The sequence below is a fragment of the Stenella coeruleoalba genome, assembly GCF_951394435.1.
Source record: "Stenella coeruleoalba genome assembly, chromosome: X".
NCBI classification, from domain to species: domain Eukaryota; kingdom Metazoa; phylum Chordata; class Mammalia; order Artiodactyla; family Delphinidae; genus Stenella; species Stenella coeruleoalba.
The window spans coordinates 7,995,735-8,020,986 of NC_137152.1; the positions used below are offsets into that span (position 1 = coordinate 7,995,735).

The 25,252-nt window shown below is 44.9% G+C and overlaps 1 protein-coding gene across 5 annotated transcripts in view; it reads right to left on the reverse strand.

Moving 5' to 3' along the window:
* The window catches only part of MID1 (midline 1), a 654,655-nt gene that overhangs the window by 110,440 nt on the left and 518,963 nt on the right, over positions 1-25,252 (reverse strand). For 4 of the 5 annotated variants that reach the window (XM_079911575.1, XM_079911571.1, XM_079911572.1 and 1 more), the window contains one exon: positions 19,424-20,139. In XM_079911575.1, the coding sequence (XP_079767701.1) occupies positions 19,424-20,083 (660 nt within the window). In that variant the 5' untranslated portion in view covers positions 20,084-20,139. The remainder of the gene's footprint in view (positions 1-19,423; positions 20,140-25,252) is intronic. The other variant, XM_079911574.1, reaches the window with a different exon arrangement.

Below are 25,252 nucleotides of genomic sequence, written 5' to 3' on the forward strand. Positions count from 1 at the left end.
GGGCTTAGTTCCTCCGCTGCATGTGGGATCTTCCCAGACCAGGGATCGAACCCGTGTCCCCTGCATTGGCAGGTGGATTCTTAACTACTGCGTCACCCGGGAAGTCCCTCTCCCAAACTTTTACTAGGACTTCATTCTTATTTAGATCTGTATCAATTATAGGGAGATCTATCAATATTCAGCCTGATGAAAGTTTGGGTTCAAATTTGTAAGGAAAGGCTAATAGATGAACTCAGACTAGGTAAAAAGTGGTGCTGTCCCATAGAGTAAAAATGCAACATAATTATAAACTCTAATTTGTGAAAATATAAGCTATCTCCTTTCAAAGGTAAATTTTAGATCATTACGTATGTACACCTTGACTTACTTCAGGATTTTCACAAGAAAAAATATCTGGGTGTAAGCGTGTTTGTGAAACCTAAGGTAGAGAACATTACGGAAAGTTTCAGTCCTTCTTTCTTGAAAAATGTGGAATTTCGAGCCCAGATGAATGAAATTTTCAACACCTAGTAGGCTATCGTGATACCATTTGACAAACTCAGAAGGTAATTTTGGGAGCCTGGGTCTGTTGTGAAATAAGAAAAAAAATATTGTTCTCCACCCTTTGCTCAGTCTCCAATCATGGAAAGGCTCTTATCTTCCTTCAGTACATCTAGTAATCCCTTTGCTTGCCAAAAGGCTGAAAGTCACACCAATATTCAGGTCACAAAATTAAAAGAGAAGAAAAGGCCTCAGGTAAATGTCTTCAAAATGGGACGTATCCCTGTAGTGATAAGATGATTATTTCTGAATGACGGAGGAAGCAGGGCGGGGATTGGGAGAAAGGAACCCAACCCAAATAATTTTACTTTAAAGCCCCCAAACAAGACTATGCTCGATCTGTTGCTCTTTAAAAACTTTTGTTTATCACTTTATACTAGTCATGCTTTTCACATTTATATTATCTTTATTTTTTCCTTCTTTAGTTCTTTTTGGCAGTGCTGGCTGCTGGAAGAAACAAATAATACATCTGAATAAGCTTACAGTGTAGATTTCCAGAACTTTAGAAAAATACTGAATATCGCTAATGTATTTTAAGTGGAACTCCCAAACAACAGCATGTCCTCTAGGGGCTTCCCATGGTAGTTTGAGACTTTACAAGCTAAATGGCCAGGCTCCATGAGGCTGCTTCCTGGATCCATCCTGCCAATGTTTCAGGCACGCCTGGAATGTTCTGGCATGACGCTCTCTGCTTATTGTCTTATTGCATGGAATTTATGACTTAGGAAAAAAATTTTTAAGTATTTTAAGGTAATAATTATTCTTTAAGCAGTAACAGCAAAACCCCCAAACAAACCAATATTTAGAAAGAGTGAAAGGAAGAACAATTTTGTCTCAATTTGGGGAAAAAAAAAGTTCTGAAATGTTTTGGTGCTTTTTCATGAAAATTATTTGTCAAGGGTTCAGTGGCATTTAATGACCACGCTCTGTCTCCTTTAGAGCTGTTTTCACGATGATAGTGTGAAACAAACAGAGCTTATTTTTTCGAACATTTTCCATGCCTCTTGTCCATCCTACAAAGACAACCTCAAGTGCAGAGCTTACCTGGGAAGGATCAGGGAACCATCAGTAGGTATCTTAGCACCTGACACTTGCTTGTCCGAAGACATGCTTGGTATTAACTCCTATCACTGATCTTCTAGAACACTCCTTTGCAACACTTTATTTCATAAAATCACCTAGGGCTATACAACTCTCAACTGCGGGCGGAAAATGCCTCTCCTTCAGCCTCCAGAACCAAAGATTAAGGCAGCAGTGAAGCTCACTATGATGGAGTGAGCACAGTGACGAAAGCAAACTTAGAGCCATTCTCACATCTGTGGGGCGTCAAAGAGGGGGACACGGGGGGGAGGGCATCCAAAACGGGGCGATCAGAGAGATGGATGAGGGACACTTCCTGTGGGAAACAAATTTGATTTTGTTTCACCATCTCTAGTGTTTATCCATTCAGAGAAATCTTTGCCAGAAAGTCACTTTCTCATTGTAAATATGATGTTGATTTTTTTCAGGACAGGAGCACCTTTACTGAGCATATTGTTTAGACAGAAAATGGAAGAGATCGAGTCACTTTTGCTGAAAAATACAGGTACGTAGGTAACTACCAAATAGAGGTAAATCAATTTCGAAGGAAAATGACCAGATTCAATGGCTTTTGAACCTTCCAAGAAACCTGTTTTATGAGTGCATTTTGGAGGAAGGGCTACACAAACAGTGAAGAAGACCAAAATTGTCATTAAGAACCAAACACATAACTCTCCAGATTAATTGTGATGGCTTCATTCCCACCCCCGTGGCCTTACTCCACGGTCACTGCTGAGGACTCCTGGGAGGCATCTCTAGCTCTCAGATATAATATTCAAGTTTGCTCAGATTTATTCAAAAGAAATCTGAATAAAATATCCCCTCGGGGCTTCCCTGGTGGCACAGTGGTTAAGAATCCTCCTGCCAATGCAGGGGACACGGGTTCGAGCCCTGGTCCCGGAAGATCCCACATGCTGCGGAGCAACTAAGCCCATGCACCGCAACTACTGAGCCTGCGCTCTAGAACCCACGTGCCGCGACTACTGAAGCCCACGCGCCTGGAGCCCGTGCTCCGCAACGAGAGAGGCCACCGCAGTGAGAAGCCCGCGCACCGCAGCAAGGAGTTGCCCCTGCTCGCCGCAACTAGAGAAAAGCCCGCGCACAGCAACGAAGTCCCAACTCAGCACCCCTGCCAAAAAAAACCCCTCACAGATCATCAGAGCAATGATAAAGAATTTACAACTGATTTCTTCACTGGTTGAAAAGAAAAATCACAACCCGTTTTCCTTAGCAGAATTTTTTTTTCTTCTTGCATTGATGGTCTGATCATATTGTCTTATTTTCTGCCTTTCCAGTTGAAGAAAATCCCTTGGACAGAAATACTACTGACGGGCTTATTACTTCAGTAGAACAGAGACATTGTGATTATTATTATCATCATCTTAAATTTGATAGGTATCTTCAAAATGAAGACCTCTCATAAGAACACAGATAATGAAAATTTCTGTGCTCTAGACTAAAAGCATCTACATTAAGATACCTGTTTTAACTTACATAAAGGTATTTATTCAACTTCTACAGAAATTGGGTATGGGGCTTCCCTGGTGGCGCAGTGGTTGAGAGTCCGCCTGCCGATGCAGGGGACACGGGTTCGTGCCCCGGTCCGGGAAGATCCCACATGCCGCGGAGCGGCTGGGCCCGTGAGCCATGGCCGCTGAGCCTGCGCGTCCGGAGCCTGTGCTCCGCAACGGGAGAGGCCGCAACAGTGAGAGGCCCGCGTAACGCAAAAAAAAAAGAAAAGAAAAAGAAATTGGGTATGTTGTAGACACTGCCTCAAACAGAAAGACTACATCAAGTGGAACAACATTTATTGAAGGTTGGCATATTTGTGGTCTGGTATATGGGTTTCCACTAACCAGCTGTGAGGCCTAAACCAGGGGTTGGCAAACTATAGCCCTCGGGTCAGATTGGCCAGCCACCTGTTTTTATACAGTTTCACTGGCACACAGCCACGCCCATTTGTTTACATCCTGTCTACTACTGTCTAGGGCTGCGTTCAGAGCGGTCCCGACTGAAATCATATGACAATATTCAGTAGCTGGCTCTACAATGTTTGCTGACTCCTGCCTTTAGAAACTCACCTGCGCCTCAGTCTCCCCATTTGTGATTGAGAGGTTGGGCAAGACTGACGTTTTTCAACCAAGTTTGCACCTTAGAATAACTGAATCACTTTGCTGTACACCTGAAACACAACACTGTACATCAACTATACTTCAATATAAATGAATGAATGAATGAATGAATGATTCACTTGGGGGAGTTTGGGGAAAATCTCAGGGCCTGAGCTGCACCCCAGAGGATCTTGTTCCATCCGGCTGGGCCCCCGTTCAAGGTGATCTCTGTGCAGCCAGGGCGAGATCCACCGGACTAGACAACAACAAAGGCCCTTCCAGCTTGGGGCTTCCAAGACGTGTACTTCTTGTGAAACAAACAGTATCTGCTGGCAGGAACAAACACTTGGAAACGAGGCCTAAATAACTTCAGCCTCAGCACTGAAGACTCACATTTGATTTATGCCATTCCAAGTCTCTGACTTGAGGGGCTGAGAATCTACAGCTTTGCACAGATACACATGCAGAGCTATATACACATAAACAGTTCCTTTGGAAGACAGCTACCCCTGGAAGGTAGTCCTGATCGTGAACTGCCCCAAGTAGGAAATCTGGGGCATAGGAGATAATATCAAGTGCACCTAACTCACATTTGGGGAAGGGATTAAAGAATATTTAATAAGCCTTTGGAGGTTGAAATACTGCTGAAACCGCCTGGAGGACGGCATGGGCGGGCCCAGACTGCTCAAGACAGGGCGGGGGCCTGGGGTGGAGGAAGCCTGCTGTGCGCAGCCTTGAGGCGGCTGCCAGCCTGCCACTCAGGGCGTCCACAGATGGTGGGAGGGGACTCTGCCAGGGCTGAGCCTTCTAGTCTCAAAACAGATTTGGTTTTGGAGGTCACACAAACAAGTCAACGCCTCTGAGAGTGAAGCTGAGCTTTTCCCCTTTGCGCTGCCGGCAAAGATGCTTTGGTTAATTACAGGTATCCCGGCCTTAGCACCACTGACACGTGGAGCCGCACGATTCTCTGCCACGGGGGCTTGTCTTGTGTATTCAGGATGTTGCGCGGCATCCCCGGCCTTGATCCACTAGATAGATACCCCTCGCCCTTCAAGTTGTCATAATAAGGCAATTGTGCGCTGCTAAGTTTACCCGCTGAGGTCTTCATGATTTCTTATCATCCTGCCTCAAAGGGGAATTAAAGACAACTGTTCTGAGGCAGCAGGGAACGAACAAATATCTATATGTATATAGTATTATTTTATCCTGCCCCTTGTGAATGACAAATATTTCATCACCTCTGTCTGAACTAAAGTCTTTAAAAATCGAATGGTCTCTCTATAATACTTTCTCAAAAGAAATCACTGGGGAGCAATTTGTCGATTCAGAAATGAATGCAGAGACCTAAAAGGCAATATTTTGCTTGCTTATGTATTCAAAATTCAAAAGAATGGCTGGTGGGCTACGATTTTCCTTTTTTACCTGATGGGCAAATTGTACTGTATCGTCTGATTAAATTAGTACGGGCTGTTCCATTTGTTTCTACAAGTATTTACTACTGATAAAACACCTTGTAGGGCTTCCCTGGTGGCGCAGTGGTTGAGAGTCCGCCTGCCGATGCAGGGGACGCGGGTTTGTGCCCCGGTCCGGGAAGATCCCGCATGCCGCGGAGCGGCTGGGCCCGTGAGCCATGGCCGCTGAGCCTGCGCGTCCGGAGCCTGTGCTCCGCAACGGGAGAGGCCACAGCGGTGAGAGGCCCGCGTACACCCCACCCAAAAAAAAAAAAAAAATTGGAAAACACCTTGTAGCTTTTAGAAATGCTCTAGTCACTGAAAAATGAATAATCAGATACCAAAGAACTATGGGATACAGGCGCTGAGCTTGAGAAATGAACAAATGGTTGGGGCAGGAAGGCTTGAACCCAGAAATGTTTACAAAATAATACGGAATGCAGTGTAATTCTGAAGGGGTAGTAAAGACAACATGGCATGTCTGAGATTAGAGAATTTTATGAAAAGCTAACCTAGAGTAGTCCTCGGTGAGCCTAGAGTTAGTCCTTTAAGAATCAACCGGGGAGGGGGAAGGGTAAGCTGTGACAAAGCGAGAGAGTGGCATGGACATATATACACTACCAAAGGTAAAATAGACAGCTAGTGGGAAGCAGCTGCATAGCACAGGGAGATCAGCTTGGTGCTTTGTGACCACCTAGAGGGCTGGGATAGGGAGGGTGGGAGGGAGGGAGACGCAAGAGGGAAGAGATATGGGAACATATGTATACGTATAACTGATTCACTTTGTTATACAGCAGAAACTAACACACCACTGTAAACCAATTATACTCCAATAAAGATGTTAAAAACAAAAAAAGAATCAACTGGAGTTAGTAGAGGAAGAGGTAGAAAGCTTGAGGAGGAAGATTATCCACTTCTATTTATATCGACTTTACATTGTCTAACTTCTTAGAAGAATCTAGAATGTTTTTATAACTACAGAGAAGGCTTAAAATTTGCAAATAAGTTGTGGGTTGGGGTAGAAGCCTTCAGGGGAGAATAGCAATGGAGAGAGGAACCTTGGACTTCCCAAGGGTCAATCATTACCGGGTTTAATCCTCAATTATACCTCTGTTGCACCGATGAACACCTAAGTCTTGGAGAAGTTAGTTGTGTTTTTTTTCCTTAACCTAAGTTCACACAAATTTAAAATGGCAAGGCCAGGGCACAAGGTGAAATCAGACTCCAAGCCTGTCTCAGACCTGCTGAATCAGAACCTGCATTTTAATAAGACCCCCAAGTATACCTCCTGTGTACATTTATATTTCAGACGTTCTGGTCTAAGAAACTAATTTAAACCTACAATTCTGACTGATAAGCAATCCTAGAGAGAGGAACGGATAACAGACCCCAAACCCTTTCATTGACTAACACGTGGTGACCATTTTCACTTGTGTACATGCTTTGCCAAAAATAACTAAATAGGAATAAGAATTCATTTAGGTCTCTTAAGAGATTTGAAATGTCAAACTCATAGACCAAGATGCTAAATTTACATTTTTAACCACGGCAAATAAATCATCACATTTCGAGTGATGGAATGAATTTAGGGATCATCAGATACTCATTCATTCCTTCATTTAAAACTAACGTATAGAGTAGCCAGTGAGTATTGAATAATTCAACATTACTGTAAGTAAATAAAAATTATTCCACATGGATTTCCATATTTCATTTTTGTATTTTTACTCCATTATTTGTATTAGAATGGAAAATAGATCAGCTTCAATCTAGTTACCACTTTAAAGGAAATTTCTTTGCTTAGTCCAGGGAGCCCTTGTGTCAGAAGTTAAGGCAAAAGCACTTTGTCTCTCCATCACCCAAGCTCTTTTTCCTTCTCATTACTTTTTTGAAGTGTGGCATGTTTGGGCCATAGTTCTCTCTGCCTTAATCATAGGTGATGATTAGTTCGGGGCAGGATGGGGTCCCTGGGTCTGAGCCCCCAAACTCAGATTTCTCTAACCATAGTTAATGCTATTTAATTTCCATGACCTCACGTTCCAAGCGATTAAGGAGCTTCCCCCACCCACTAGACACTGAGCTAGACACTTGGACCTATATTATCTCATTTAATCCTCCCACGATCCCTAATGAGCAGGTATTATCATTCCCATATTTTTGCAGGGGACACGTGGCTGTTCCAAGGATCAAATAATACTGATCAAACTGTCCATGTGGAGATTTACAAATGCTAGTTATTCCTCTTGGTAATAGCTGGTTCTCAGTGTTGAATAAGCAAATACCCTTGAACCACATCTGAAAACAACTTCAAGCAGCATCTTGAAAGAGAATCTCCCTCCCTTACCACTCCACAGCCCTGACCTACACGACTGTTTTCTAGAGGTACAAAGGCAGCGTGATGGCCTTGCCTAATACGTTTCCAGATGAATTTCTAGAATAAAAGAGAAACTGGAACCACTTTATTTGACGAGCTGAACACTATAAATGGGTGAGATCCTCGTCGGCCGGGACCCTCCGGTGCTTTATTCAGCAATCCAGGGGCAAGAAAAGCACTTCCCTCCTGGGTGGAGTTTGTATGGGGACCTTGGGTCTCCTCGATATTCCAGAAGCGATAGGCCATACTGAGCATGAGTCGGAAAGCCTGCCCGTTTCACTCCTCTCAGCCTTAAATCTGACGCCACCAACGAAGAGCAGCTGAGCTCTGGACAGCCACATAAAGGGTCAAAGGACCGAGAAATAAACCTCTCTACCAGGCCAGCATGTTCATCCTAACACCTAAGTTTGTAAAAATTCCCTAACAGATAAAGCCAGCTCCCCAGCTGGCTTGGCCACACAACAGCCTTTCCTCCAGTGGCCTCTCACAGCGTCTTCCTAGAGATGGGTCCTTCCACAGTGGAAATGACATAAACTGCTCCCTTGCCTGGATATGCACCCGACCTATGAGCCCCGGTCAGGAAGGAAACGGAGACCTCTGAGGAAAGCACGTGAGAACGGCTAGCAGTTCAGCCCGTGATCAGCGGACCTTTAATAAGAAAGGGTCTGGCCCAGATTTTTTCACGGACTGGAGTCCTCCTATGTTGCCCTGACTGCCACTGCAAAGGGATGCATGGTGCGAATGTCACTGTTGTCCTCTCTGAACACTGCTTTTCCTTGACATGTGTTTTCCCTTCGGCTTTTGGAATTACGCAATTTCCAGAGAGCAACACGTAAGTCAGCAATTTTGGACAATAAGTCATATTAAAAACTATCTCATGGATTGAGTTTCATGGACTCTTTTCATAACCCTTTTCTATACTCTTATCACAGTTATAATTATGTCTAGACCATGAAAGCAATGACGTGTCTTTGTGACTCATTTCTGAATTCCCAGAGTTTATCCAGGGCTTATCTCATTAGCTAAACACAAATATCCTTTAGGTGAATAAATATGGGTCCTTTTCTTTTTATAAATTTATTTATTTATTTATATTTATTTTTGTGTGTTGGGTCTTCGTTGCTGTGCGCAGGTTTTCTATAGTTGCGGCGAGCGGGGGTTGCTCTTCATTGCCGTGCGCGGGCTTCTCATTGTGGTGGCTTCTCTTGTTGCGGAGCACGGGCTCTAGGCACGTGGGCTTCAGTAGTTGTAGCACGCGGGCTCAGTAGCTGTGGCTCGCGGGCTCTAGAGCGCAGGCTCAGTAGTTGTGGCGCACAGGCTTAGTTCCTCCGCGGCATGTGGGATCTTCCCAGACCAGGGCTCGAACTCATGTCCCCTGCATTGGCAGACGGATTCTTAACCACTGTGCCTTCAGGGAAGCCCCTCTTTTCTTTTCTTTTCTTTTTTTCTTCTCTCCTCTCCTCTCTCTCTCTCTTTCTTTCTTTCAAAGCAGAATTTGACAAAGCAGATGGGGAAGATCATTTATAAAGACACAAAGCGGGTAGAAGATTTTCAGGCTTTCCATATCGTTTCAGTAATAAGAACCCAATCTATCCCCATGGATAAAAGCTGTTATTTGCCTGACTGTTCTCCCCAGCAAGCAGTAAAGGAGATACAAGGGAGGAGGGAGACGATGACCACGTTGCTCTATCCATTCTGCCGCAATGGCACAGAACACCCAGGGCCGCTACAGTGGAGCGGCCGAAGGCCTTCCCCTCTGTCTACAAGATCCTTCGCTTCAGAGCTTTCCTCCTCCCCCAGCCCCATCCAACAGTGAAACCCCTCCTTCTTCCCATTCTAAGGGAGACAGCTGCCAACGCAGAGCCCAGGGCCGCCCTGCTCCATCCTTCGTTCACACACCCAAGGCAATCTACAACAAAAAGCAAAGCTGGCCAACTGAGCTTGTGATTGGCCCAGGCTGCCCGCCTGTCATGTCACCTATATTTGTCTCATCTGTCTTATCTGTGTCGAAATGTGACAGTCATGGCATAAACCCGAATGCCAGCTTCTCTTTCCTCGGAAACAGCTGGAGTCCTCTGTCAACACCTGGGGTGCTGATTCCATCCAATAAAGCAGGAACATGAAAGACCAGCTCGTCCCCCTGGACTTCAAAACGCTGCTTGTTTTTAAAGCCATTTCTTTCAGTCCACCGCTCACTGCTTCTTAAAAGTCCATTTTACTACTTAGCTTGGTTTAAAAAGAAGGACAAATCAAAGTTTCCACCCAATTATAATTCCTCAGAGGGTTGTTCAAAATTTCCCATGTCAGCCAGAAACACAAATAGACCCTATAACCACTAAGTAATTTATGATACTGTCAGGAAATCCACGATCGGATTACACCAATGAAGTCTTTATTGTAACAGTAAATGCCCAGATATAATAATACCTCATGCTCGTGGAACGTTTACTATGTGCCAATCACAAGGCTAGGCACTTTACAAGCATTTTCTTTTCTGATGAGAAATGCACAATGTATTCTCCTCTGTCAGCTTAAAAGCTATCCTCATGGGTAGGCAAAGTCCTTAAGTATCGTGCCCAAAAGTCTAAAACATAAAGTGAATTAAGTTTTAAGTGGATTTTCTAAGTGTACTGATAGTTTTATCAGATTTTTCCAGAATGTCACGTACTGAGAATATATCCAATCTTTAGCCACATTCACCTCCTCAGGCCACTTGTGTTCTCCTTATTATTTTACCTATCCAGTGTCCAAAAATTTGCCAGCCTTTCTAAGAAGAACCTAATTTAGGATTTGTCAGTGATAGAGAATGAAAGACAATTCTGAATATCACAGCCTTTAAAAAATGAAATATTTAGTTAATGTAATTTCAGCAAATCCTGCTAGCTTTAACTCTGACTGATCAACACGAATTGTGTTCTTTCAGAACTTTTCAACTTAAATTCAAATACCATGCACAAATAGATACTCCTCACTTAACATTTACCCACTTTATATATTTAAATAAAATTAAGCAGTCAACTGTATATTAAGACATTCAGGAAAAAAATTACCCTATGAGGGAAATCGGTGAGCCCATGGAAGCTTCAAGGACAATTCATTAGTTTCCACACGAGTATCTCCTTTCCTCTGAGGTGTCCCCAAGGTCACCTGGGGGCCATGTGTGTGAACTCAGCTCCTGGCATGAGATCTGGCCCTTCAAGACAACCCAGTCTACGCTGGCTCAACTGGAGAAAATGTTGGCGTGGAGATATCTTAAGGCAGCTTTTCTGGTGGCCCTAGAGGCACCATCCACCGTCCATGATGGTGGCCTACAGCCCGGCCAGCTGTGTGTGTAAAATCGCTGAGTTAAGTCTCCAAACCTCAGAGGAAACCTCGGAAATGACGGAACCACTTGAAAGGCAATGCACTGTTAGCTGGAGAAGAAGTAGCCGAAGAGACACAGAACAACTGGGCAGCGGGAAACTGTGTTCTAGTCCTAGCTCAAAGTCCTCTCCCCAGGTGACGTGGGCTCACCCCTCTTACCACTGTCAGCCCCAATTTCCTCATCTGCGCAATGGGGATGCAAGAACACGCCCTTCAATGCTGCATCCGGCTCTAAAACATTCCTGAAGTCTGTGGCAGGCGTTCAGAGGCTTGAACAGCAAAACCTCCTTATAGGTGGATCAAAAAGCCAGAAGAAATAAGGACACGTGGTCACCAGTATGTCGCTGCACTAGGGGAGCAGGAAAAGAATCACATTTATGTCTGGACCCAAGAGCCACTCATCAGTGACCACTCCTATTGATCCTGGGTCTTCAAGGACAAGAAACTGACTCTTACCTATTTGCATGTTTCTGTTGAGTGTGGGAGGTTTTGACCTATGACACTACTTCATTTTGCACATTAAAAAACAGACCACAAAATCTAAAGTAATGTGAACATCTTTTCCCCCTTCTGTTTCTTCTGTGGACACAATGACCCTAATCTTTCTGATATCCTCATTTGACCTTGCCTTCAGAAAATCTACATGACATCAGCCTCTCTCACAAAAACCAAACTCCTTCTGTGTTACGCTATAAAGAAGAGGAAAATTGCCCCAAACCCTTAACCTGGCACTCAAAGACTCAAACTCTTCCCCCAACAAGACTCTCCCGACATCCTCCCTCCTGGCCGCTCCATCGGCAACCTGGGCTCTAGCCAGCATTGTCTAGAATCCCTAAACTGTCTTGCGGATTCCTGCCAACAGGTCTCTGCTGGCCTCACTCCTGAGGAACGCCTTGCTCTTCTTCTTTGATGCATAATCCACCCATCTGTCACGGCGGCTCAGAGCCCACCACCCTGAAGCACGGTTTCTTGTCTACTCAAACCCAGAGCTGGCTCTTCCTCCCCCGAATCCCGAAACACGCCTCTAACCCATCAATCCCACACCTGGCCATCAACAAGCATTTATTCACTGTCACGCCCCCGCCCTTCGCCAGGTGCTTGAGACACAGAACTACAAAGCCCATGAAAGCGACAACGTGGACTCTTACCTCACACGCAAATAAGACAAGCACTGGTTAAAAAATAATTGGCGGGGCTTCCCTGGTGGCACAGTGGTTAAGAATCCGCCTGCCCATGCAGGGGACACGGGTTCGAGCCCTGGTCCTCGAAAATCCCGCATGCCGCGGAGCAACTAAGTCCGCGCGCCACAACGACTGAGCCCGTGTGCCACAACTACTGAGCCCGCATGCCACAACTACTGAAGCCCGCGCGCTAGAGCCCGTGCTCCGCAACAAGAGAAGCCACCGCAGTGAGAAACCCGCGCACCGCAACGAAGAGTAGCTCCCGCTCGCCACCACTAGAGAAAGCCCGCGCGCAGCAACAAAGACCCAACGCAGCCAAAAATAAATAAAAATTAAGAAAGAAAAAAAAAATAATTGGCAGGTGGTCTGCCTCCAAATTCCACACCTTAACCATCATGCCATTCTAACCCCCTGGTTTCTTACAGTATTTTTACGTTATAATATATTGCCAGGCACAAGGCTGAGGGTTTACATGAAACATTTTATCTTGTTTTTCCATGATTCTACGCAAGTAAGTACATTATTAGCCCTGTTTTACAGAGGAACTTAAGCTAAGCAACAGGTTCAAAGACTACATTTGTTTCCACAGCCATGTGACTAAAAGGTACCTTGCGTACTTGTCTGTGCATATCCCAGAACTCTCTGAGCTTCTCAAAAATGATTCCAATAACAATAAATCATCAGGCAATAAGACATTCCTATCCGCAGTTGAAGGAGGGAGAGGAGACTCCTCAGGGGGAATAGGCAGATGAGAAGGAGAGAGGAGAAAGATGGAGCCTTAAACTTACTGTTAAGAACATATCCCTAGAGATGTTTTCTTTTACTCCATATATCATAAATAGTTTTTGTACCCAACTAAGAAAATTAAAATATAGGTTTAACATATTTGACAAATATTTGGAAACTGTATTTCATCACATGGGAAGTTTTAAAAAATATACTGCAGACTAAAGAAATGTTCCCATGCAATAAGTCCAAGCAGAATCACAATTTGAAGGGGCCAGTTGGAACTGGTGAGACCTCATATAACCAAAACATGTTGGAAGACATGTGTCTGAAGTTCACATATCCCCAGTAGCATCGTGTGACAAAATGTCATAAGGTATATCTACACGTTAGATTAAAATCTAGCCTCGAATTATTGTGAACTAGTCTGAAAAAAGATACAGGCGTTGCACAAGGGATGTGGTAAGTGGGAAAAATAAAAAAGAATGACTGATACCAATCTATGGTAAGTGGGAAAAATAAAAAAAGAATGATACCAAACAATCCACGGACATCTAGTAAATTCAACATTGTTTTCTAATAAACAGCTTGGCAATGGTAGGTGAAATGGCCCTTATTCCAGGAAGCCTTTCTCCATCTCTCAGGTCTGGGGTTGGTGTCGTCCCTGCTTTGGGCAGCGTGCCTCCTTCCACCACCACCAGAGGAAATGTTCACCCGCCGGCACTCTCTGCTAAACTTTAAGCTCCGTGAAGGAGAGAGACCGTTTCTGTTCATATTGCCTTCATTTATGCAGCATATATTAACTTACTTTTGCGTGACCTCTCAAAAAACCCCATATGTCAGGGCTTCCCTGGTGGCGCAGTGGTTAAGAATCCGCCTGCCAATGCAGGGGACACGGGTTCAAGCCCTGGCCAGGGAAGGAAGATCCCACATGCTGCGGAGCAACTAAGCCCGTGTGCCACAACTACTGAGCCTGCGCTCTAGAGCCCGCGAGCCACAGCTACTGAGCCCACGTGACACAACTACCGAAGCCCGCACGCCTAGAGCCCGTGCTCCACAACAAGAGAAGCCACCGCAATGAGAAGCCCGCGCACCGCAACGAAGAGTAGGCCCCGCTCGCCCCAACTAGAGAAAGCCCGCGCGCAGCAACGAACACCCAACGCAGCCAAAAATAAATAAATGAAATAAATAAAAACCCATATGTCAAATACGGTTAATGGGAGGATAAAGGAAATGGTAGGTATAATGGATCTATCAAGTGCCCGTCACATAGGCGCATAAAACAAAGGTGAGTTGTTCTACGAGTATTTGAGATCTAGTTTATCAAAATTCACACCATTAAATTTAAACCAGTGAAATGCAATACAGACCCAAATAATGATTCACAACCAGCTGGATAAAATACAATGTAGTATCTGGCTGTGCTCTCATTTGGAAATTCTCTTATAGAATTCTTTATCGTGTTTACAGATGAGTATCTGCAACATTATTAGGAATGGCATTTAAGTTTCCATGTAGTGTTAACAGCTGATCATCACTGAAGCCGCTGACAAGTATCTATTGGGAATTCATTATCTGCAAGACCCTGTGGTCAGTCTTAGGTGGGTGATGGTACAGTGAGAGCCAAAGGTCTCTGCCTAACTCAGGGTGCTTAGATTCTTGAGGGGGACATAGCGTGCGTTCAGCTGACTGGGTAACTAGGTATACACTGGAGTGATTGTTATGGGTGGGACTGTGGCCCCTAAAATTTCACACGTTGAAGTCCTAATCCCAAATACTTCAGAATGGAACCTTATTTAGGAATAAGGTCATTGCAGCTCTAATTGGCTGTGATGAGATCATACTGTAGTAAAGTGGGCCCTTAATCCAATGTGACTGGTGTCCTTTTAAGAAGGGGAAATCTGGGGCTTCCCTGGCGGTCCAGTGGTTAAGACTCTGCGCTTCCACTGCAGGGGGCCTGGGTTCCATCCCTGGTCGGGGAACTAAGATCCCGCATGTCTCGCGGCACGGCCAGGAAAAAAAAAAAATTATGCCAAGAAGGGGAAATCTGAACACAAAGACAGGCACAGCGGGAGAATGCCATGTGAAGAGACACAGGGAGAAGACAGCCACCTACAACCCAAGGAGAGGCGCCTAGAATCCGCTCTTCCCTCACAGCCCTCAAAAGGAATCAACTCTGCTGGACCCCAGAACTGTAAGACAATACATTTCTTTCCTTTAGGCCACCTAGTTTGTGGTTCCTTGTGGCAGTCGTGGCAAATGCATACGGTGACAAACACTAAATTCTCACAGATGAAGGTTTCTCAACCCGGGCACTATTGAGATTTGGGACCAGACAAGTCTATGTGGGAGCACCCATCCTGCACCCTGTAGGATGCAGCAGCAACCCTGGCCTCTATCCACATATGTATGCAACACACACACCCTTTCACTGGAACCTGCACTAAACCGGCTACTATTTTCAGAGAAGAAACGATCTATAGAAACTCGGAAAAAGGAAAAAGTCTAGCTCAGTATCTACTTACAACTTCCCCAATGGCAAATAAAGTACAAGACTTTAAAAAATATAGACCCTTATGATCTATAAATGACGCTGAAGAGTGAAATCCCATGTCTTCACCTCCAGATGAGAAGGGCTACACAGGAAGGCTGAGATTTAATTGGAACCTTTATCAAACTATTATAAAATTACAATGGGATGATCCATTGAAAGGGTTTTTTTTTTTTTTTTTTTTAACAAATAAACTCCCTAGGCCAACAGAAGGCCAATTAGAGTCAGAAAAGCAAAACAATGATTTGCAACTTCAGTTTCAGCTAACTTGAAGTCTGACTATGCTGAAATTGAAGGGCAAGGAAAGGTCAGTTTTTCTTGGTTTGTGTATTTTTATAGGTGTAACTAGAGGAAAGAAACAAGAGCTCCAACACTGTATGCTGGAACAGAGGAAAAGAAATTACTGCATCGTAATTCCTCGAAAACTCCGGAATGCGTTCTATTAAATTCTCTTACATGTTATGTGGTTCACAAATCAAACTTTTGATCCAAGTTTGGAGGACTGAGAGGCTTCTTAAAATTCAATCAAAATGATGTGAAAAGGTGCACATTATGATATGCTCCATTTAGAGACTTATGCATTTGTCAGGAAGACTTTTCTCTTTTTATCTTAAAACAGAGTTCAGGAAATGCTGGGTTAGTTTTCTCTTTGCTGCAATATTTTAAGAGTACTTCCCAATGCATAGTTTCTGAAAGCATTAGATTCCTGATGCTATTTCAAATGATGTGAAAGATTTTGCTTGCATGAATTCTACATGCTGGAATTTTTAAATGTTTTTCTCCCTTTGTGTCTAGAAAAAAAGGTGTAACGTACAAAAGTATATTCCAATCCTCTATATCAACACACGTACACTGAGAGTTCATGTGAGCAAAAAATGTCCCTCAAAGTTGAGTGTTATTGCAAGAAATAATTCTTCTTCATAATCACTGCAGAATTCCCCCTCTTCAAATAATGGACTTTTACTAACAGAAGTAAAAAAAAAACATTTTCAAACAGCAGACACCTGAATCCTTACATATGCAATTAACTAAAACAAATCTATCATGTTATCAATGAAAGCATCCTCAAATTCCTACATGCTTTGTGTTTCCACATCATCACAAATCCACTTCTGTACGAGATGCTAAAGCCTCAGGAAAATACATTCAAAGAACACATTTACCTGATGAACCAGGGGCAGGACAGGAATAGAGACGCAGACGTAGAGAATGGACTTGAGGACACGGGGAGGGGGAAGGGTAAGCTGGGACGAAGTGAGAGAGTGGCGTGGACATATATACACTACCAAAGGTAAAATAGATAGCTAGTGGGAAGCAGCCGCATGGCACAGGGAGATCAGCTCGGTGCTCTGTGACCACCTAGAGGGGTGGGATAGGGAGGGTGGGAGGGAGACGCAAGAGGGAGGGGATACGGGGATATATGTATATGTACAGCTGGTTCACTTTGTTATACAGCAGAAACTAACACAACATTGTAAAGCAATTATACTCCAAAGAAGACATTTAAAAAAATGGCTAATAAACCAAAAGAAAAAAAACACATTTACTTTTTCAGATCAAAGTAATTAACAAAAATCCCCTTTCTTGGTTTTGGTCCTTTCAGTATGCTATTGCTTTCTTCAAAAATTCAATGTTTATATTGTACTTAGGTTTTGAAGTACCATAGGCACCCAAATGTCATCTATTCTGTGATTTTTTAAAATTCTAACCCAAGTGGCATGTTTTAGAACAAACAGGCTATGCTAGCATGTTATTTGTTTAAATGCTCGTAAGCACATTTTGTGAAATGGCTGTAAATAAATACTTATAAGCATATTTTGTCGAGCGGCTATAAGTGTTTCTTGGTGCACTGGGTGCTGTTTATATGCTTCTATTTCTGTAATTAGAAGATAAAATCCACTAGATCATTAATGCTCAGGCCCTCCCGGTAACAGTATAAAATGACCGCTAACCCACTGGCTTGATTAGACAAGTGTGCAGGGCTCTTAATTGAAGAGTTTCATTTTCATCACAAAAATGGCTAGGGCATTAAAAGTGTCTCCTGTAAAATTTGGAGGTGTAAATAACTAAGAACTCCTCTGTGATGGTACACAAGTCATGAGAAGAACTCGAGGATCAGGTTTAAATATCAAGTCTGGGAGCTGCTGAACACGGAACCTCATTGTGGTGCTTTGACAAACGGTCATTAAAGGTAGTGTCAAGCCAACTGAAGGAACATTTTCTGAATAAGAAAACCGATCTGGCAGCTTTACGTTTCGGAAAGCAAAAACACCTAGGTCCTTGAAAAGCAACTTACGGTTACCAAAGGGGAAAGGTGGTCATGGGGGGGTGATAAATGAGGAGTTTGGGATTAACAGATACACACTACTATATATAAAATAGGTAAGCGACAAGGACGTACTGTATAGCACCAGGAACTCTACTCAATATTCTGTAATAACCTAAAAGGGAAAAGAATCTGAAAAAGAAAATATATAACTGGATCACTCTGCTGTGCATCTGAAACTAACACAACATCGCAAATCAACCATACTTCAATTTTTAAAAAAAGGAAAAAAAACCCACCTATGTTTAATCATCCTAAAAATATTCTGTCCCCCACCAAAAAAGGGTGATAGCCACAGCAATCCCTGAAGAATTTGTCTTAGCTGCACAATTCTCACACGCACTGCCTTTGCTATTAAGAACTCTGGAGGTGTGTTTTCGGCTACCTTCGTGCGCGACACTAGGAAACCAGGCAGCATCTGTCTTCCCTTGTCTGTATCACCTCGGTCCTCTGGCTCCGCTTTCTAAAGATGGTTTTATACTAGTCACCTCACTCTGAGTGAGGCATGCTGCCCAGGTGATGCTTTTGTCCCCCAAGTGACGTCTGGAAGCAAGGATTCACTTCGGCGTGCCAAACTCCCTCAGCATACCAAGAAACAGCCGCCACATCACAGATGTGGCGCATTCATCCCAGCATCCCCCAAAGAAACTACGTGGTCCTGGTAAACACAAGCCCCCATCAGCGCTGAGAAGTGATAGGAACCATTTGTGAGACGTGGTGATGAGCTCTGAGCGGTAATACTTTTGATCACGTGATTCATTTTGTTTGCTCAACACAGTGTGTGTTTGTCCTGAGAGGAAGGACTTCGGTATATATTTACGCAAAGCTCTTAATTTATACTTCCTTTCCTTTTAATTGGCATCTTGTTACCTAAAATTAGCTGGGGAACGGAGCAGACAGAGCGTCTCACGATCAGAGCAAACTCTCTCGGCTGAGTTTGCAATAATTAGACCCACCGTCGCCCGCAGATGAACAGACACCTGGAGGCCTGCCTTATTTCTTCCCTGGTGCCTTCTCTCCATATCTAGAGAGTGATTTTTAAAATCTGACGTATAGTCATATTAATTATCATTCCCTGAGGTGGAGTTTGGCTCCTAATTCATGTTAAAAGTGAAGTTCAAACATTCTTGCCTGTAACCTTATGGCATAAAAAGCCTCCACGCAAAGGAATTCTTTCGTGAAACCCGAGACGATCGGGACACTACTTCACCAATACGCTGGATATCATTTACACAAGGAATAAAAGGTCACGTGTCCTCTAAAATCCCACATTTGCTATAGGCATTTCTCCTTCTATTCTTCTGTTTGGGCAGTAACTAGATACAGGTACGATGCAAGTGAAATGAGTTTTCCCTGATGAGTAAGGAAAGTAAACGCCCCCAAAATGCCCAAACCCAGATTTCATCCGCCATTCCTTCCCACGCGCGCACGCTCTCGTTCTCTCTCGCTCTCTCTCAACTGCAAGGATTGAAAATGATCCAGATTTTTCAGAATTCGCCCTCACCTTGACAACGCTAACATTACAAGCGGCAGTCAACTTTTACAAGACACCCTTATTGTGTAACACGGCTAGGCTGCCAAAAAGACGTGCTATAACGAATCAGATAACAAAGGCGAAGAGAAAACCTTCACCTGCCACGTAGCTAGCAGTGAATATACTTTTTCTTTCCATGACATTTGCTGGCAGAAAGGGGTTCGGCTTAAGGCGGATCGGACTAACCTTCAATTTGTCATAGCGCTCACTCAAAGCTGCCACCTGATGGTCTCGGTGCCGCCCGACCAGTTTACACAAGGCACAGATTAACTGGTCATCGGTCACGCAGTACATATTCACCTTCTCATCCTCGTGCTCCAGGCACATCAGCCCCCGAATGTGCGAGTCCGGGATGGGCTCAATCAGACGGTGGCCCGTAAAGGGTTTCTTGTTCGGGTGAGTGGCTTTCAGGCACTCGTCACAGTAGGACACTTCGCAAGTGACACAGGTCTTCACGGCGTCTTGGGCAGGATCCTGGTCACAGAACTGGCAGAGGACTTTCTCGGCCGAAGTCATGCTGTTGGCGTCGAACGGCCGCTCCCGGCGGGTCTCGCTGGGGGAATTGGGCCCGCTCACCGAAGCTTTCTGGAACCTGTCGATGATGTTCTGCAGGGTGACGTTGCGCTTGAGCCCGTCTAGACCTCGCTGGCTGAGCGTGATGACATGTCGGCAGGTGGGGCACTGGAAGGCAGTGATGGACTCCACGGACTCGTTGGTGGCGCAGTGTGACACCAGGATGCGGTGGGCGCAGTTGAAGCAGAGGCTGTGTGCGCAGGGGAGCAGAAGAGGGTCCTCAAAGAGCTCCAGACAAATAGGGCAGGTCAGCTCCGACTCCAGTGTTTCCATCTTCAGGCAAAGCTCTCCTGGGTCATCAGCAAAATCCAAGGAAGCTGATCAGCTATCTGGAAACAGAACGTAAGATTTGATTAGGCGCGAGGGGGGTCAGCCATGCGGGGCTGTCAGCTTTGACTACATCTCAGAATAATTCCCAACACAGGTCACGGAAGGGTAAATGTGTGTACATTCCAAATAATTCTCTCTCTATTCACTGGGGAAATGGGGGGTGTGGGGAAACACCCTAAGCCAGCAGACCAGCTAACATTTCCTCAAGGTTCCCGTCACTGAAAGCGGCATTTTTTTTTTTTTTTTTGCGATTTTGTTCTTTAAAGGTTCTCGTTCCAAACTGGCAAGTTCTTGAAACTGTAATTTCCATATCTAATCACAATAATCTTACGGTGCCATGGCCAAGTTTTCCTTGTGTTGAAAATGAAAATGTAGAAACATTAATTAATGAACTACGGAGTCTTTCATAACTTTGAATTTATGAACTTACATGTTAAGTATATGTGTTTTAAGGGCCTCTGCTCTGCCGTACGGAACCAGGCTTCAGAGAAGGAGAAGGGCACTCATTGTAGAAATGGGCATGAAATGTGTATGAAATCAAACGCGTGATTTCAGGGGTAACGGTAATGCTTCAGCAGGGGATGTCAGTTTCCAAAATACATTCCCGAGAAAAAACCGTGACTTTCACAAAGATGATTGTGATAAAGGCAACGTTTCTGGCATGCGTTTGTTACTCTTCTGAATAATTCTATTGTTTAATCCAGCGGTGGGACGTGGGTGGGCAGAGGGAAGCAAAGAAAAATATCTGGGGGCCTTTTCAGCGGCTGCGGTGAGCTTGGGGACCAATGACTAATAACGACATAGTTCATTAGAACAAGGATTTTCGTGGCTACGATATTCATTTGCTAAGTTGTAACAGTGGGGACGATTACAGTTGAGAAAGCAGTTGAAGGCAGTGGCACTCCTCCGAGGAGATTTACAAGGGCTGCCGACGGACCCTGCACAGCCCTCCCGGGCTGAAATCTCCCATCAAGGGCTTGTCACTGTCGCCAGCGACAGGCCGGGCTAGCAGGAGGTCCAGCCTCACACTCAGGGCCACGTTGGCCCGGGCACGACCTCCGGCAGCTTTGTTGCTCCCCTCCAGGCGGCCTTCGGGTGGCCCAGCTGCACGCTCCCCTCGCCAGGAAGACTTGCTGCTTTTGTGAACTCTCGCCTGCCTCCCCTTCCAAAACAGGAGGGCAAAGAATCCCACATAAACCCCTGCTCATTAAGAGGGAAGAGGCCTCGTGCTCATTAGCAGGCCTGGGAACCAAGCCTCTTTGAACCTTCTCCCTTTCAAGGCCATTAGCAGAGGTCTGCGCAACAGTGACAGGCATATTAGATGCAGCCCACTGCGGGCTGTGGGAGAACCGTGCAGTTCACCCAGTAGATGCAAGGTTCAAATCACACTCCGGGGGGATTTTCTCAGCCTGATTCATAGGAAGGCTTCACATCCAAAGCTATGTTTAGTGATTCTGACAATCAGCCTTTTTGTATTCACACCTCCATTTATTTACAAAATTCGCAATTTCTAGAATGCCCTGACCCTCTCTGAAATAGCATCCCTCAGAAATACCATGGGGTGCTGTGGTTAAACTAATGCTCATCTTGCTATCAACTGAACGGTAACTGATCATTAAAAGTGTAAAGTATGTGCTAAGCTTGTTACAACCTAAAGGGCTGCTGGCTTCATCTTAAAGACCTCTCCAGCCATCCGCTAATGTTAACTACGTAAGAAAGGATAAATGGGCAGCAGAGATTTGAAATATTAAAGGTTTCTCATCTTTCCACAACCTACAGTGGAAACCCCAGGGCTGCTGTTGTGAGAAACTTACCAGCCCCGCTTGGTTCCGGCCAACCCTTCCTACACAAATAGCTTGGAAGAAATGGAAAGGTTTTACCTATTAATCATCATTTTGGTTCATCATGGAAAAACAGAATTCTCTCTACATCAAATTTCTTCTCACTTCCCATCAGAAGCATGTAAAGGAAAAAGGTAGCCCCTTTGGTCTGCTTCGTTCTCAGGTGAAACAGAAACACCTACCGATGGATCTCAACAGGGGGCCCAGCGTCAACTATGCCTGGAGAGTTTTGACGATTGTATTTTTAGGCAGGTGCTAGAATTCCATCCCGGAGCAGTGCAATCAGAATTTCTAGAGGTGATGACGCTGCCGACCCCGATGGAAATGCTGACATTTTATTCAAGAGACATTTACCGAATACCAAGCACTGAGCTGGCTCCTGGCTTCCTCCTCTTCCCCTTTCTATGATCGTGGACGAAGCCAACAAACATCCTCTCCTACCTGGATGATCACAGTATTTTTTCTAAATGGTCTCCTGGCTTCTGCTCAGTCTTGCCCCTCCCCCCCCACCCCGCCCCGCGCCCACAGTCTATCCTCCATTCGGAAGCCTGAGCCTGTTAAAACAGGACAGAGCCTGCCTCGCCTCTGCTCTACCCTCCAGGGGTTTCCCATCTCACTCAGGGAGAAATTCACCAGAATAAAACCAGCCCCAGAAAACACAGACTCAGACAGTGACCTCATTTCCTCCCACGCTACCCCTTGTTCTGCTCTGGGCACATGGTCTCCTTGTGATTCCTCAAGCACGCCACGCACGTCCTGTCTCCCCTTGGCAAGGTCGTTGGAATGACTCTCCGCTCCGATGTCACCTTCTCTGTGAACCCACACGAAAGCGATTCCCCTAAGACCACCACAACCACCCACCCACCCATCGCGGCAACCCTTCTTCCCCCATCTCGGTTTGTTTTCTTCTATGACGTGCATCGCCGACATAGTGTATTAGTTTGTTCACTGCTCTGTCTCTCCCCATGGCCCCAGCATTAGAATATCAGGTCTACGAGAGCAGAGACTCTGTTTTGCTCTTTGAGGGATGTACAGCCAGCACCGGGAACAGTGCCTCACACACAGTAAGACTCGGACATTCGTTGGTGGAGTTAATACAAAGTACTGATGTTGGGGACGAACCCAAAAAGAATAAAACATAACCCTTGCTTTCAAGAATCTCTCAAAAATATGAGAACAGAGGTCAGCAAAGTTTCTGTACCAAGGCCAAGACAGTAAATATCTTTGGCATTGCAGGACAGACACTCTCTGTTGCAATTACTCACTTTTGCCACTGTAGCACGCAAAAGCAGAAATGAAAGATCACGGCTGTCCAATGGAATCATATTTACAAAAAGCAGGTAGCAAGCTGGATTTGGCGTGCGGAGCTTATTGTGCTGACCCGTGTTTCAGAAGAGAGAAACATGTCCAACCAGCCAAAAGAGAAATGGAAAGCACTCTCAAAGAAGTATGAATAAAATGCTGCGCCGGCAACAACGGCCACACCGGGAGAGTGAGACTTCGACAAGCGTGTACAAGTTTCGAGTGCTAACGGGAAATGCCATGCGATGGGATTTCACCCTGACATCAATGGACACGATGTGAGTCAAGTGCTCAGGGGCAATTTACGTAAGAATGATTTAAGAGCAGCTGCTCAGAACTGGACCTTTTTTCTTTTATTGCCCTAGCACTTGGCGTGGGGCTTTATGCAAGTCTCTACGCTGTAAATGTTGGTTAATTCTATTAAGTGATGACAAAATATCTAGATGCAAAGTGAGGTTGAGCCAATTTTCTGAAACTTTGGCCTCTGTGCTGCCAGAAAGGAAGGGATTTTGATTTGATATCTGCAGCGGATCTCATTTTTACTACTTTTATCCAGATTTTGCCATGGTAGCGATATTCTTGTTAAACTACTCAACAATAAATTACTACTAAGCATGCATGCCATTCTTCCACCTTAAAAAAAATAGCATGGTTTATTGTCTAGCTTTCTTTAAAATCTTTTTTTGAGAAATGAAAATGCCATTCATTCTTTCACCAAATACTGAAGTCCCTCTAGGTGCTGAGTCCCGGGACAAGCAATGGTAACACCTGCCCCGCCTACTCACGGCGATCTTCTGGTCTATCAGGGGAGAGAACATACAAATGGTTTTCCAGCATGACAAAAGACACGCGCCAAAGACTGGGGGAGAAGAGAATGGGGAAGCTTCCTGAAGGAGGCAACACGCACGTGGGTTTTCAAGATGAACAGGGGTTTCACCAAGCACACAGAGGTGTGAGAGTAGGGGTAGATTGTGTGCCAAATGTTAGGAGGGAGGGAGGGAGGGAGGGAGGGAGGGAGAGAGGGAGAGAGGGAGAGAGGGAGAGAGGGAGAGAGGGAGAGAGGGAGAGAGGGAGAGAGGGAGAGAGGGAGAGAGGGAGAGAGGGAGAGAGGGAGAGAGAGAGATTCTTAGCTTTCACTACAATGGAAGGAAATCACACGTGCATATCATTGTCAGGAAATGCTATAGCTCAACATTTTTCTGAATGGGCTGATTGGTTCTCATTCAGAGGAGGATGTCGGTCATCATGGGAAGCCTCGCAACAAACTGGGGACAGAAACAATTCACAGCTCACACCTCTACTCGTCCACCGTTTGTGGTTCAGAACAGGGCACAGAACAGTGAATGAGAGGAGAGAGTTGCGTGGGTGGCCAGATAATGCGGGATAATCTGCAGCTCTGCTATAGCTGTGTGTCCCTGGGTGAGTGTCCACAGATGTTCCCTCCAATTCACTCCAATCACATCCCTCAGCAGCCAAGTCTTTGGTCACAGGATGCAGTTAAGCTCTGGACACTCGGAAGCACTGGGCACCAGACATCTTTTCAAGAAACTTTCTTATAGATTCAAGACGTCGAAGGAAAGCACTTCTTTAAAATGGAAACTGAGGGCTTCCCTGGTGGCGCAGTGGCTGGGAGTCCGCCTGCCGATGCAGGGGACACGGGTTCGTGCCCCCGGTCCGGGAAGATCCCACATGCCGCGGAGCGGCTGGGCCCGTGAGCCATGGCCGCTGGACCTGCGCGTCCGGAGCCTGTGCTCCGCAACGGGAGAGGCCATAGCAGTGAGAGGCCCACATGCCGAAAAAAAAAAAAAAATATATATATATATATATATATATATATATAATATAATATAAAATATATTAAAATTAAAAATATATTGATGGAGAAATCAAAAGCTTTACAGACAAGCGAAAAAAAATGGAAACCGAGTAAATGGATATTTATTTTCCACACGTTCCCCCCTTGCTCCTT